We start from the raw sequence: 15815 nt of genomic DNA, 5'->3' as shown, positions 1-15815 counted from the left end.
CTTTTTTTATAAATTTTTATGATGTTATTGATCTACAAGAGGATAAAAATGATAATTGAAGATGTTCTAAGTTATATTTTGAATTATGCTTTATGTTTGATTGATTATAAACTTGAAGATGTTTAATTATATATTTTGGACAATATTTATTTTGCTTAGGACAATATTGATTTTATTATTTTGTTTCAAACAATTTGGTTTATAATTATGTTTATTACATATTTATGATTATAAAGACTTTAATGTTTGTGAATTTAAAAATTATAATTTTTTTAATCTCTTTAGAAATTATAAATTTATTGAAATGATTGTGAAATTATTATATATATTGTTTAATATTTAATGGTTGATAAAAAAAATTTGACGGACTTAACCCGCCAGTTCGCCGCTAGACGAGGCAGAAAAGGAATTCAGGACCGCCTCACTAGGCGAGGCAGAACGGAATAGGTCAGATTTCTCCATTTACCACCCCTATTCATAACACATATAAAATAATAAGACATACAACACACAAAATACTTTTGGTACACATCTAAAATTCATTCAAATTTGTGTTTATATCTTTTTTACATAAATAATTTTTTAAGATATCCAAAATATTAAGATAACTTATAAAATACTTTTAGTACACATCTAAAATTCATCAAATTTGTGCTTATATTTTTTTAACATAAATATTTTTTTAACACAAATAATAAGAAAAAATTGATTCTCTTTTGTTGTATTGGTTTGGGAACAGCTCAATATATATAGCATTTCTTCTGGAGTAAAGTCCAGAAACAAGGTTGTGTATAATATATAGCATTTCTTCTACAGTAAAGTCCAGAAACAAGGTTGTTAAACAAATTTTTTGAACTACACATACAAAACTAATAAAATAAAAGAACAATGCTAGGAAACCAAAATGGTATTAGCAAAAAATCAGCCAAATATCTTTGGGTGAATCCGAAATCTCTACGAGTTAATATATATGAATGTTTCTTCTGCTAAGTATCAGAATGTTTCTTTTTCATACTAAATGGATTTTTTTTATATATTTTTCGAATTTTTTTATATTGCAAATGTGAATGTCTCTATTTCTTTAAGAATTTCATATTTTTTTAAAAAATTTTTATAGATATTTAATTATTTTTGCTAAAATATAACTGTATATTTCTTTTATTAAGTATTAGGATGTTTTTTTTTCATACTAAATAAATATTTTTTTTATATTTCTATAATTGTGTAATTTGCGGTCTCTTTAATCATTAAAACGACACCTAATATCTCAAAACACAGAGAGCAACATCGTGATGATGATGCGGCTAATCTTCTGTTCCTCCTTCAATGCCTTCTTAAGAATCTTCAGCTGTTTCTTGCTCGAGAAGCTTCCCAAATCCGAAAGCAACTCATCATCCTTGTGCCAACCAAGAACACTCCAATCAACCTCCTTGCTCTTCTTCTTCGAATCCTTCCTCGGAGAGCACCAGAAACACCCCTCTCTTCGAGGTGGCGAAAGAGAAGGTGAAGACGCCGAACCAGAATTCTTCACTTTCACTTTGTTCTTGTTATTATTATTGTTACCCTTTTTCGCTGGTTTGAACATTGAAGACAATGAACTCTCTTCAGACCCATTGGAAGAACCAGAACTAGATGAAACAGAGTCAAATTTAGATTTTGACTTTAACCCATTTCTCTTATACGAAGAATCGGAAGGTGAAGAGACACACCCCTGTTGATTTTCTGACAGCAGCGCGGTGGGTGGTGGCCGGAAAAGACTTGAGCTTGCGGAAGCGAAATTCGAGGTGGGAGGGGAGAATGGAAGAAGTCTGTATGTGTGATTGTTAGAGGTGGGTAGGTTAATGTGAGAGAAAAGATGAAGATTTTTATAGGTTTCAATTAGGTTTACTTAATCAATTTTAAATTTTGATTTTGTTTAATTTTTGGCTAGTAACCTTTTGTTCCATATACTTTTCCAAAATAAAAATCTCCTTATACTCAAAGAAAAAGAAAACATTGTTTGTCATAAAGCAAACGTGACTGTTAGGCTAATGTTCAACAGTGTTATTGTATACATTAATTAACATATCTAAAATTATAAAATTGTATATTAAATAATTTTTTAACACATTCTAAACTCAACCAAAAATAATTATGTTTATTATTATAAAAAAAATCATATATATCCGTCTTAAAATCGAAAAAATTAATTTTAATAGTATTATTTTAATTTTAATTTAGTTAGAGTTTAATTTTAGTTTGTTATTTTTATTTTGTTTGGTTTAAATTTAAATTTAAATATTCTAATTTTAAGGAGACAAAATTTAAAATTTTAAATATATAAGAAAAAATTTGAGACATAATATTTAAAAATAATTATTATAATAAATAATTACAGATTAAATGATGAATTATGATGGATACTACTTACACCAAAAAGTTATTTACTATGGACAAAGTATAGGAATATTGTTAGTGCCATGTGAGATCGACAACAAATCCAACCGCACAAGTTCTTCAGTTACTACTTACTCAGATCCAAAACTTCAGTTTAAAGTCAAGTCCAAAATAAATAAAAATAGACTTCAGAGTAAAGTTCAACTTGCACCGGATGATTAGCATGTAAGTACTTGTTTGGTTTAAATTTTCATTATGTATTTTTCAATTATTTTCAGAAATTTTTTAAAAAATTGTGAAAATAATAAAATTTTATTTTTCATTTTTATATTTTATTTTTAGAATTAAGATAAATAAATAAGAAACAGAAACGCAAACATTGTCCTTAATGTTTTCCGAAAACTATGTAGCTTTGTAAACTTTGTTATGCAACAAGGGTCTTGTTTTTTGGTTGGAATAGGAACTTGTTTAAGCATCAGCATGCCTAGGTCGCATTAATTGTTGTTAAATTCTGGTGCTGTGAATATATGGAAATTGATGCTTCAACAATGGATGACATCACATAGAGAAGTTAAGTCCAAAGAAAGAGCATGGCAGCTGCATGAAGAAGTAGATGAGATATAAAGTAGAAATAAAGGATGTAAAAAGAAAGCAGAATCTTTTCCTGCTTTCAATTGATAAGGAAAATGAGCCAATCCAAAACTGAAGTGAATAATTCCTACATTATGCTACTCTGTATATTTCGATAATATTTTGATTTACTGTAGGTTTGAATAATAACTATTTCGATTGTGAATTATATTCTATCAGCCTTTATATTTTGGGAGATGGAAGAAAAGATAGATGAAAACAAACAACTCATCTAGTCATCTCTAAAATTATTAGGACAAATTGCAAGCCCTTCTTCCTTCACCATCACCACCATTGTTCATCTCCCATTGCCACTTGGCGTCTTCAACACAAACAAATTAAAAGTTCGTAGCTTTGATCTCATTGCAGTGAGTTTGCAAGCATTTTTGTATAGAAAAATATGGACTTGCAGCAGTTGGAACAGTATCATTCTTAACCTCATGAGAGTATTGAGTAATGAGTATTCAGACATTATTAAAAGTTACTTTTTACATACAAACATACAGGATTTCCTCATGTAAAATTTGAGTTATCTCAGCTTTGTTACAACAGCAAATCAAATGAATTCAATTTCGGATGCTCCCCAGTTAAACTTATCACTGGGAGTGGGGACTGCCAAATAATTCAGTATAAAAGAGAAAGGAACGTTAATGAAGCGTTGTTCCTTTCAGTTGGAATCTGGCAAAGACACCACATCATCCTCAAAGAGCTTGACCTCGCACAATCTTCCACCTGCTTCATCGGCAAATGCTATCTTTTTCCTTTCTTTTCGCACTACCTCTTGGGCCGCTGGAGGACCACCTTCACTTAATTTCTGCATTTAATCAAGGATCCAATAATGAATCAAACATGAAAAAGGAAATAGAAAACCATATAAACTTGTTTTAAAATCAGGAGCTTCAAGTCTATTAATACTATGACCGAGGAAGAAGAACATACCATTGGTTGCAATCCCTTGCCATGAAAGACAAGCATCGTTTTGCAGCTTCTTCAGCTCTTGTGGCATTTTTAACAGCCATTCTTGCCTGAAAAATCAATTATCGATAATTAACAACAAATATCAAAATACATCAATTGACAAGTATGGCTCCAGCCCTAAATAGCAAGAGCAAAAGCTGAAGTCACTATAATCTGCTCAGTACTAATCATAGAAGGAGTGTGTCATGAGCCACAGAACATGAAGGGAAGATATTACAATTACAATAACAATTACTGTAATGAAGACAGAGCTTTACGAAAGGAGCCTAAATAATCATTTAGAACAGAAAATCCTCTGGTAAGATCATGTGTGATGTCTGTTACACTATAGAGAGGCCAAAAGATCCAACAAATATCACAAACTTGCTTGTCAAAATCTATCATTAGAATTGCAGCATAGATAGCACATTGCCATAAAGATTTGGTTTCCTCCCTCTTTCCAGATTGCAGAACAAGCAAGATCTACAAGAACTAATCTAGTGTTGCAAAGCACACACAAGAGACACCATATATACTATACAAAGTATTCTCATGGAACAACTACTCGAATTAAAGCTTCTAAAATTTTTCAACGAGGGTATAAACCTATTCCAAAAATGTCAAATGTATACTTCCAAGCGAAACTTTGATTAGTTGGCCTTTTATTTGTTTATAAAAAATACTATTTTTATTTGAGATGTTTATTTGTAATGTACTATGCAAGCTCTAACTTCACGATTTGATCCTTTAGAGGATAAAGCTTGTGTTCCTTTCAGGAATTTCAGCCTTCGACCTCATGCTTCACCAAAAAAGAAAATAACTCTTAAATGTAACCAAGACAAGAATTGTTCATAGTTTTACCAATTATACAAGCATAGAGATTAATTGTACCATATTTAGCCATCATAGCATTTTCTTCTTTTTTTCATTTTTCTATCATCAGAGCACTGATATAAGCTTCATGCGAGCTACAAGGATATAACAAGGCTTCAATTCAAATTTCCAATATTTAAGCAAAATCCTTTAAGATAATAGGTTTCGGATTATCATACCTCATTTACTTTATATCTCAGTGATGTATTTAGACAGAACTCAGATCGTAACATGTCATCCACAATTTCCTTCATTGACTTCAATTCCTTTGTGAGTTTCATTGTCAAACATTCTACATCGTGCATCTGCTGCTGTGAAAATGCTATGGCACTCTTAGAGCAACTCTGAACAGAGTTAAACCCTATGCGGTTGGCCGGGCGAGGAGGACTCTTGAAAATCCCTTTAGGCTGGGAACCTCTTTTAGAGGTCTTAGGAGTAATAATAATTTTGTCGGGGCTATCAGTGAATCCTGATCTCATATTACCATTAAGCCCTTCATCAGCATCACTCTTATTAGTCTGCTCACCATATTGTAGTTTACCCTTGCAACTTGAATGCACTGTATCCCAATATAAGGATCAGGATGTAATAAAAAGAAATAGCATATATAGAAAGAACAAAAAGTCTAATTATATTTATGATAAAACAATAACCCATCAAACACACAATACGCAAAAAGGAGAATTATTGAATGAACATCTATGTTGTATTTTATTCAATAGAAAAACCCAAAGCCACTAACTAGAAAACCATATATTTGACAGAGAAATGAACTCACAACACACAAGATTTCTGGAAAAAGCATTTTACTTTCAAGCCTTGTATGCCTTCTTCACCATCACCATCATGGATTAAATTTTCAGTTATTAGGATTACTTCTCATGTAGTGAGTAGCTAGCTATACAACAGATTTCTACTCTTTCAACAGTCATGATTTTCTAAGAAGTTATTTCCTTTTTCATGGTAGTTCACTTTGTATTTCAATTGGCATTTATGATCTAGATCACTACATAAAATGTTAAAACTAAATTCTTAGGCACTTACTCAAATTGTTTTTCTGAATTAGATGTACGGACTCCATGGCTTTATATATGAGTTGCAAGCACTGCGCTGCTGGCGTATTTATAGACTAAAATTGTGTATATATATTATGCTAACAAGAATTCAAGGAGTGGAGTTATTATTTGATAAAAGTGCGTATAAATTTAGAGTACTCACTGAGTACATTTTAACTACTTTGATTGTTAGAATATAATTAGGATCAATTAGTATATCTGAATATTTATTATTATAAAATATTTTCGATTCAACGTGTCAAATTTAAATATAAAACTGTGCATCGCACCGTTTAACACTAGTAAAACAACAAGTTGCACATCATGAGATGATGTGTTGTATTGTATCACATCATACTATGTTTTCTCCCTAAACATCCAATGTTGTTTAGAGGCAAAAGCCAATGTCCAGCAACTAACAAAATATTGAAATCTATAACTTATAGAAAGTTTAAGATTGCTGAGAAATGGCACTAGTAGCAACCGAAGATACAGAAATTCTCCTTATAGGACGAGAGGACTTCTTCACATAAGAGGAATTCCACTCCCCACCATCTTGAGAATAATAGTCCATTGGATATTCACCACCAAAATCGCTCTTTCCATTTCCATTTTCATCTTCTCCACAGCTACACTCACAAGAAGAATCACCACTCTTCTGGCAACTTACACCAACATCTTCACAACCTTCTCAAGATGAAACCTTCCATCAGCTACAAATACCAAAACGCTATTCTCATGATTCTCACTAAACGAATCCATTAATGAAACCTTGGGAGCAGTGCAGCCAAGAACCTCACCGGCTGAAAGAGGCTTGGACTGCGGTACCAAAACACTAAACCCTGATTTCTCCAATTCCGGCTTCGCAGCCCTAATTGCAGATGCAAACTGAATAGTACCGGCTAATACAAGGTTCTTGGCGCGAGATTCGAGGTTCAATTTAAAGGTATCAACCAAATGGGAAACGTCGATTTTGATGTCGACGAAGACGTATAGACAGGGGATGGTGGTGGAATCGATGGGGACAAGGCAGCTGTGGCCGTAGTGGATGAGGAGGTCGGCAGAAAGCGCAGCGGCGGAGAAGTCGTCGACACAACAAGCACCGTAGGTGACGTCACCGAGAACGTAGCAGCGGTCGCCGGCGGCGAAGGCAGTGAGGATGTTGGAGAGAGGGAGGGAGTATATGAGGAGGCCCTCGGGGAACTGAAGGACAACGCGCTTGGCGCTGGTGGAAAGAACACGCCAAACACATTTGTGGACCTCGAAGTTGTAGTTGTGAGGGAGAACGAAGATTGCGGCGTTGAGTGCCGCGTCATTGAGGATGGAATCGGGGATTTGGTTCTTCACAAACCGTTTCGGCGTTGGCTTTGGCTTAGCTTGCTCCACCTCCATCGACCAATCAACCTTCTTCCCTCTCTAATCTTCTGTAAACCCTTTTTTTCCCTTAGCCTTTCTGAAACTCACTCGGCCACCTTTTACCTTCCTCACTTGAGGGTACTCACGTACAACCCGCTCAGCGGTGCCAAAAACGAAACACCAGCACCGAAAATGGACTTGAAAATGGATTCGATGTGGGTTGGGAAGAAGCCGAGGGAGGTGGAAGGGAAAGACAGCGGCAGTTCTCACTCAGTATATGCTATCAAGAATTTAAGGAGTAGAGTCGTTAGTGGGTATGGGCATAAATTTATAGTACTCAGTTTTTAGCTACTTTGATAAATTTATTATTTTATTTATTATTATATTTTATTCGTATTCTACTTTAAATTTAAATTGATATAATATATAGTAATATAATTTATTACAATAAATTCATATAACGCAAATAACGCAAATCTGATACAATATATAGATACTTACAATATCTTATTAAATAGATTGTACAAAAATAAACATCTTAAAGAGACCATACAATTATCTAGAAAATTATTGGCAAAATATATAAAGAAAACATAAAACATATAAACCACGTGAATATTTCATAAGTTACTATGAGCCCGTTTGGGAAGTAGCAGAAGCTATTTTTTTTTATTTTTGGATTATGAAAAGTCACAATCTATGTGTTTGACACAATTTAAGAAAAAGCTTTTAACTTTTCAAAAGGTTAATTTGCAGCTTTTTGAATAAGTAGAAATATATGCAAGGTTTTGAAAACCGAACCGATCATCTAATGATTGGTTCCTTGGTTTATTGGTCCAACCAGTTCAACCGTGGTTCAACCAAAATAACCGTTTTATAATAAAATAATAAATAAAATATAAATAAACACACCAAGCATAACAAAAATCAACTATATTTAACTAAGATTAACAAAATTTTCAAACATAATTTTAACAAGATAAATTAACAGAGTTTTCAAACCAATTTTAACAAGTTCAGCACAATAATTAATTTTAAAAAAAGGCTAGCACTGTCAACTTTTCAATTGCTCAATAACCTCCTTTCCTTCCCAACACCTTCAGAGTAATCTATAGCTCATCCCACACTAAGTTATATCAATTAGAAATTATCAAACCACATTCATTTTGTATGCCAAAAAGTTTTAACATGGAAAGCTTTATTGCAAGAATGCAAGTCGGTGTGCAGGTCCTCAGACAGCTAATCAATACAAACATTCAAGTAAAAAGAAAGACAACACAGCAACAACACAACAAAAAATCAAAGGAACATTTAAAACACAGCAACAACACAACACCTATAGGAATATTTAAAACAAAGCAACAAAGAAAGAAATATCTAAGAATCAGCATTGTTGAGAACAATAACTTGAACGTGTATGCTTAAAGAATCAAAGACTAAGTTTCACTGGGAAACTGAAGAACACCCAAACGAAGGAAACTTCAACAACAGCTTAAACCAAAATTCACAATCCCTTTAAATTGAAGCAGCAAGCAACTTGAGAACTAAAGCAAGGTTAACAAGGTTAAGCAATGAACTAAATCAGTGTAATTGTAACAAAGACTAACTGAAATAAATCAACTAATTATTCAATGATTCAATCCAAAATAAGAAAACAGTATAATACACCACAGGAGCAGAGCTAATTAATGATTTAAATTTTAATCTGAGTAGCACTAACAGAATCCAAAAAAAAATAAATATTCCAGCCGAATCTCAAAACAATCATTTAATAATGCTTCAAATGGGTGTTGACCCATATACGAATGGTGTAGAACCAACAATTAATCATTCTTCAAGTAATAACAGCAAGGTTTAGAAGTTAGAACCAATAATTAATCATACTTCAACAATTATTATTACAACAAATTAGGTTTATACCTAGGGTTAGTGGAAGACAGAGAAGAATGCAGAGCTGCCTCAAACGCTCCCTCCAATGTCCATGATAAGATTTTAGAAATGGAAGTTGAGAATTTTGCATCGACGCGTACACGTCAATGACGCGTACGCGTGAACATACTTTTTCAGCCCAACCACGCGCACGCATATGGCACGCGCACGCGTGAAATGGCAAATTTGACCATTCACGCGTACGCGTAGGTCATGCGTATGCATGAATAGTAGAACGTTGGCCCTCCAACGTTGAGTCAAACGCCAAGGATAGCAAGCATAACTGAATTTTCAAAGTGGCGTTTGATTCAACGTTTGCCCTCAAACATGATCACCAACGTTAAGGCCAATTCAATTCCAAATTGAACCTATGCCCAATATGAAAGTGAGTTGCCAATGCCCATCCTTGGAGAATTGCTCCTAACTGCTTTAACCAAGGCCCACATCCAAATACTGGATCTAATTGAAGATGAGAAGAGGGTTATAAATAGAAGAATTGTTAAAGATTGAGGGAGCTTTCGGGAGGCCCTGAGGGGGCTCTGGAAGTTCAGCACTCTGTTTATTTTTCTTCTGCACTTTTCCCTTTTGTTTATGTACTTTCTTTTTCTTTTACTTTCTAGCTAGGCTTTAATTTTTCTGCACTCTTCTTCTTTGTAAATTGAATTGAGCTATGACCAACTAACCCCATTTCATTGGGTTAAGGAGCTCTATTGTAATTCAATGGATGAATAGTAGTTTTAATCTTCTTCTTCTTTCTTTTATTTTGATTTTTGTTAGAAAGCTTTCGGTCTTAATTCAATTGGATAGTTGTCTTGAGAGAGAAGCTATCCATAATTGGAATTCTTCGGATCCTTGAGAAAAGGATGAAGAATTCATGCTAGATTTGCTTCCTCACATTGGATTAGATTGGGGACTGGATGGATATAGTGACATGTAATCCTACCAATACTTTAATCTATGAATTTGTGTGGTATAGTTAGTGACCGAACTTCAACTCTTCCCATGAGCAATTAAATCAAGACATTGGGCAATTGTTCATGATTAGAGAGATTGGTGAGCCAAGACATTGGGATCCAATCATCTAAGATTCCCAAGCAATGTCAATGAATGCATTGATTGAGGAAGAGATGAAAATGATTTGATTCGGAGAGTTCAATATCTCCCGAAACCCAATGAATCCCCTACTCAGATCTTACCCATTCTATTTACTTTCTGTTCTTTACTTTCATGCTAAACCCCCATCCCTATTTAATTTCCTACAATTTAAGATTCTGTCATTTAATTTCTTGCAATTTAATTCCTATTATTTACCTTCTAGCAATTTAAGTTTCCCGCCAAATTTACTTTCTACAATTCTCAACCAAATCTGATTTTGCTCAACTAGAACAATTCACCAATTATAATTGATCGATCTACCAATCCTTGTGGAATTCGACCTCACTCTACAGTGAGTTTTTACTTGACGACGAACCGGTGCACTTGCCAGCAAGAAAATTGTTGAGAGATAGTTTTCGGATGAATCACTTCCTCACTTAAGGGTACTCACGTATAACCCGCTCAGCGGCACCAAAAATGAAACACCAGCACCGAAAGTTGACTTGAAAACTGATTCGGTGTGGGTTGGGAAGAAACGGAGGGAGGTGGAAGGGAAAGACAGCTGGTGACGTCACTTACGGTGCTTGTTGTATCGACGACTTCTCCGCCACTGCGCTCTCTACCGACCTCCTCATCCACTACGGCCACAGCTGCCTTATCCCCATCGATTCCACCACCATCCCCTGTCTCTATATCTTCGTTGACATCAAAATCGACGTTTCCCATTTGGTTGATACCGTTAAATTGAACCTCGAATCTCGTGCCCAGAACCTCGTATTAGTTGGTATTATTCAGTTTGCATATTCAATTAGGGCTGCAAAGCCGGAATTGGAAAAATCAAGGTTTAGGGTTTTTGTACCGCTGTCCAAGCCTCTTTCAGCCGGTGACGTTCTTGGCTGCACTGCTCCCAAGGTTTCATTAATGGATTCGTTTAGTGAGAATCCTGAGAATAGTGTTTTAGTATTTGTAGCTGATGGAAGGTTTCATCTTAAGGCGATCATGATAGCTAATCCTTAGATTAAGGCTTTTAGGTTTGACCCTTACATTGGGAAGTTGTTTCTGGAAGAATATGATCACGTGGGAATGAAGAAATCTAGAAAAGGTGCAATTTTGAGAGCGAGGGAGGAAGCTCGGAATTGGGGTGTTGTTTTGGGACTTTGGGTAGGCAAGGGAACCCTAAGATTCTGGAAAGATTGGAAAAGAATATAAATGAAAAAGGGTTCCTTTACACTGTTTTCTTGATGTCTGAGATTAGCCTTGCAAGGATTGCATTGTTTGAGGACTCCGTGGATGCTTGGATTCATATTGCTTGTCCTCGGTTATTGATTTATTGGGGTGATACTTTTGGGAAACCAGTGCTGAATCCCTTTGAGGCAGAGATCGTGTTGGGGGTGATACCTGGCTGGTGGGAGAAGAAGAAAAATGTGTTGGTGGCAAAGGTGCAGGAAGGTTATGAAGATGGTGGTGTAAGTTGCCAGAAGAGTGGTGATTCTTCCTGTGAGTGTAGCTGTGGAGAAGATGAAAATGGAAATGGAAAGAGCAATTTTCATGGTGAATATCCAATGGACTATTATTCTCAAGATGGTGGGGAGTGGAATTCCTCTTATGTGAAGAAGTCCTTTCGTCCTGTAAGGAGAATTTCTGTATCTTCGGTTGCTACTAGTGCCATTTCTCAGCAGTCTTAAACTTTCTGTAGGTTATAGATTTCGATATTTTGTTTGTTGCTGGATGTTTCATTCACTTTTTGTCATATTTTATTACTTTTTGTTCAAAAATCACATTTTTGGACTTCACTATGGGTTTGTGTTTTTTTTCTATAATTTCAGGTATTTTTTAGCTGAAATTGAGGGACCTGAGCAAAAATATGATTCAGAGGCTGAAAATGGATTGCAGATGCTGTTGGATTCTAACCCTCCTGCACTTGAAATGGATTTCCTGAAGCTACAGCAGTCTATTTAGCACGCTCTCAATTATGTTGGAAAGTAGACATCTTGGGCTTTCCAGCAATATATGATAGTCCATACTTTGCCCGATATTTGATGGGCCAAACTGGCATTTAAACGCCCACTAGAGACCCTTTTTTGGCATCAAACGCCAGAATTGGCACCAAAGCTAGAGTTAAATGCCCAAACTGGCATCCAAGCTAGTGTTTAACTCCAGAAATGGCACATGCATGTGAAAGCTAGGAAGCTCAGCCCAAACACTCACCAAGTGGGCCCCGGAAGTAGATTTCTGCACTCTCTGCATCTAGTTACTCATTCTCTGTAAACCTAGGTTACTAGTTGAGTATAAAAACTACTTTTAGAGATTTATTTTGTAACTTATGACATTTTTTTACAAAGCCTATTGTATCTTCTATAGTATGAACCTCTAAACCCCATAGGTGGGGGTGAGGAGCTCTGTTGTGTTTCCATGGATTAATGCAATTACTATTATTTTTTTCTATTCAATCACGTTTGTTTCTATTCTAAGACACTCACTCGTATTTCAACATGGAGAATGTGATGATCCATGACACTCATCATCATTCCCTAACTTATGAACGCGTGCCTGACAACCACTTCCGTTCTACATGAGCTCAACGTAGTCATTGGGCGACAGCTTGAGTGCGTATCTCTTGGGTTTCTAATCTACGAGTTTGACCTACATCTCTTGACAACAAAGCACTCAAACTCGTGAGAGCAGAACCTTCGTGGTAGAGGCTAGAACCAATTGGCAGTATTCTTGAGATCCAGAAAGTTTAAACCTTGTCTGTGGTATTCCGAGTAGGATCTGGGATGGGATGACTGTGACGAGCTTCAAACTCGCGAATGTTGGGCGCAGTGACAGTGTGCAAAAGGATACATGTATCCTATTCTGACACAAGTAAGAACCGACAGATGATTAGCCAAGCGGAAAATCGTAGAGGACATATTTTCACTGAGAGGATGGATGGTAGCCATTGACAACAGTGATCCACAAACATACAGCCTGCCATGGAAGGGACATCCATTTTTGGAAGAAGAAGACAGTAGGAAAGCAGAAATTCAGAAGACAGAGCAACACCGAAACCTCAACCTGCTCTCTATTATTGAATAACAAGTACCATTCTTTTCGTGCTCTTTTACTTTTCACAAACAAAATCCTTTTTATTATTAATCTCCTGACTAAGAGTTACAAGATAACCATATCTTGCTTCAAGCCGAAAATCTCCGTGGGATCGACCCTTACTCACGTAAGGTATTACTTGGATGACCCAGTGCACTTGCTGGTTAGTTGTGCAGAGTTGTGAAAAGTGTGATCACAATTTCGTGCACCAAGTTTTTGGCGCCGTTGCCGGGGATTGTTCGAGTTTGGACAACTAACGGTTCATCCTGTTACTTAGATTGGGAAAAAATTTTATCTTTTTTTTTTTGGTTTAGAGTCACTAGAGTTGCATCTTCTATTTTTTCTTCTTTTCTTTTCAAAAATCTTATTTTTCTTTATTAATTTTTTATTTTTCTTTGAGTTTAGTTTCATGTTTTAAGTTTGGTGTCTTCTGTGTTTTTGTTTTCTTAAAAATTTTCAAAATTTGTTCTTGGTGTTCATCTTGATCTTCAAAGTGTTCTTGGTGTTCATCTTTACATTCAGATTTTTCTTCTTTGTTTTCTTTGTTTTGATCTAAAAATTCTAATTTTGGTGTTATTTTATTGTTTTTCTCTTTCCTCATTAAATTCAAAAATATATATTCCTTTATTTACTCATTATTTTCGAATCCCTTGGGTTGAATTGGTCAAAATTTTTAAAATCATATCTTTTTAAAATTTCTAAAATCATATCTTTTTCAATTCATATCTTTTAAATTTTTTAAAAATCATATCTTTTTCAAAACTTCCTAACCACCTTCTCCTCATCAAAAATTTTCAAATCTTTTTAAATAATTAATTATTTTAGTTTCCAATTTATTATTATTATTTATTTAGGTCTGAAAAAAATTATTAAAATAAAATAAAATAAAATAAAATTTTATTCACAATTCACATCACCTCCCTTTCTCCATCATGGACCTAAGTGGAACTGAACAGTCCAGAAGGACTCTGAGGTCATACAGTAACCCCACTACTGCTTCATATGGGGGTAGTATCTGTATACCCCCCATTAGAACCAGTAATTTTGAGCTAAATCCCCAGCTTATTATCATGGTACAGCAAAATTGCCAATATTCTAGTCTTCCACAGGAAGAACCTACTGAGTTTCTGACACAGTTCTTACAGATTGCTGACATGGTACGTGATAAGGAAGTAGATCAGGATATCTACAGATTATTACTGTTTCCATTTGCAGTAAAAGATCAAGCCAAAAGGTGGTTAAATAACCAACCTACAGCAAGCATAAAAACATGGAAACAGTTATCAGAAAAATTCCTGAATCAATATTTCCCTCTAAAAAGGATGACACAGTTAAGGATGGACATCCAAGGCTTTAAATAAGAGGATAGTGAATTCCTTTATGATGCCTGGGAGAGGTATAAAGAGATGCTAAGGAAATGCCCCTCTGAAATATTTTCAGAATGGGTGTAGTTAGACATCTTCTACTATGGGCTTACAGAAAAGGCCCAGATATCTCTAGACCACTCAGCTGGTGGATATATACACATGAGAAAAACAATTGAAGAGGCTCAAGAGCTCATAGATACGGTTGCTAGAAATCAGCATCTGTACTTAAGAAGTGAGTCCTCCATGAAAGAAGAGGTTAAGGCAGTATCCACTGAATTTAGTCCTCCAGAACAAGTTGCTGAACTCAATCAACAACTCTTTTCTATAACGAAACAGCTAGCAGAATTTAAGGAGATGCTACGAGAAATCAAAGATGCTAACCAGAATATGAAAAAATAATTAAATCAGACAAAACAACAATTATCCAAGCAGATAACAGAAGAATGCCAAGCTGTTCATTTAAGGAGTGGAAAGACATTGAATGTCTCAAATCAAAGCAGTAGGAAGCCAAGAAAAGAACATCTGACAGAGGATGACCAATTCACTACCTAAAATCCCTCTGAGGACCGTAAGAGCCCAGAGAGGAATAATTCTGGCATTTAAACGCCAGAAAAGTGTCAAAAACTGGCGTTAAACACCCATTTAGCTGCCAACTCTGGCGTTCAAATGCTAGAAAAAGCAACAACCTGGCATTAAACGCCAATAAAGATGCCAGTTCTGGCGTTCAAACGCCAGAAAAGGGTGGCAATCTGGCGTTAAACGCCCATTCAGCACCCAATTCTAGCGTTCAAACGCTAATGAGGGATCAGGCACCTGCAAGTGCTGATAATAACCCTCCTAAGCACACTTCTCCAACCACTTCTGCATGAAATAAATCTGCAGCAACTAAGGTTGAAGAATACCAAGGCAAGATGCCTTATCCACAGAAACTCCGCCAAGTGGAACATGATAGACAATTTACTCGCTTTGCAGACTATCTCAAGACTCTTGAGATAAAGATTTCATTTGCAGAGGCACATGAGCAAATACCTTTTTATGCTAAGTTCATGAAAGAGATCTTAAGACATAAGAAGGATTGGAGAGAAAGTGA

The 15815-nt window shown here is 35.3% G+C and overlaps 2 protein-coding genes and 1 pseudogene across 3 annotated transcripts; 1 reads left to right on the top strand and 2 right to left on the bottom strand.

The window, feature by feature from the left end:
* Nucleotides 1–3949: 3949 nt before the first annotated feature.
* Nucleotides 3950–6060, bottom strand: LOC107475030 (uncharacterized; the record flags this gene model as incomplete). 2 transcript variants are annotated; one of them, XM_016094672.3, is given in 3 exon segments in its annotated part: nt 3950–4031; nt 5016–5395; nt 5881–6060. In XM_016094672.3, coding segments are annotated over 3 exon segments (499 nt in total), but the record flags the coding sequence as incomplete, so codon positions are not given.
* Nucleotides 6061–6342: 282 nt separating this feature from the next.
* LOC107475029 (2-(3-amino-3-carboxypropyl)histidine synthase subunit 1-like) lies at nt 6343–7482 on the bottom strand. The gene is made up of 2 exons (XM_052257880.1): nt 6562–7482; nt 6343–6520 (listed from the first exon to the last, which is right to left on the bottom strand). The coding sequence occupies exons 1-2, from the start codon at nt 7281–7283 to the stop codon at nt 6343–6345; spliced, it is 900 nt and encodes a 299-aa protein (XP_052113840.1). The 5' UTR covers nt 7284–7482.
* On the top strand, nt 7440–11956 carry LOC107475078 (uncharacterized; annotated as a pseudogene).
* Nucleotides 11957–15815: the final 3859 nt, after the last annotated feature.

Source organism: Arachis duranensis, chromosome 2, assembly GCF_000817695.3.
Source record: "Arachis duranensis cultivar V14167 chromosome 2, aradu.V14167.gnm2.J7QH, whole genome shotgun sequence".
In the NCBI taxonomy this organism is placed as follows: Eukaryota; Viridiplantae; Streptophyta; class Magnoliopsida; order Fabales; family Fabaceae; genus Arachis; species Arachis duranensis.
Note: the sequence above shows the minus strand (reverse complement) of the source record. Positions and strands in the feature narration are given on the sequence as shown.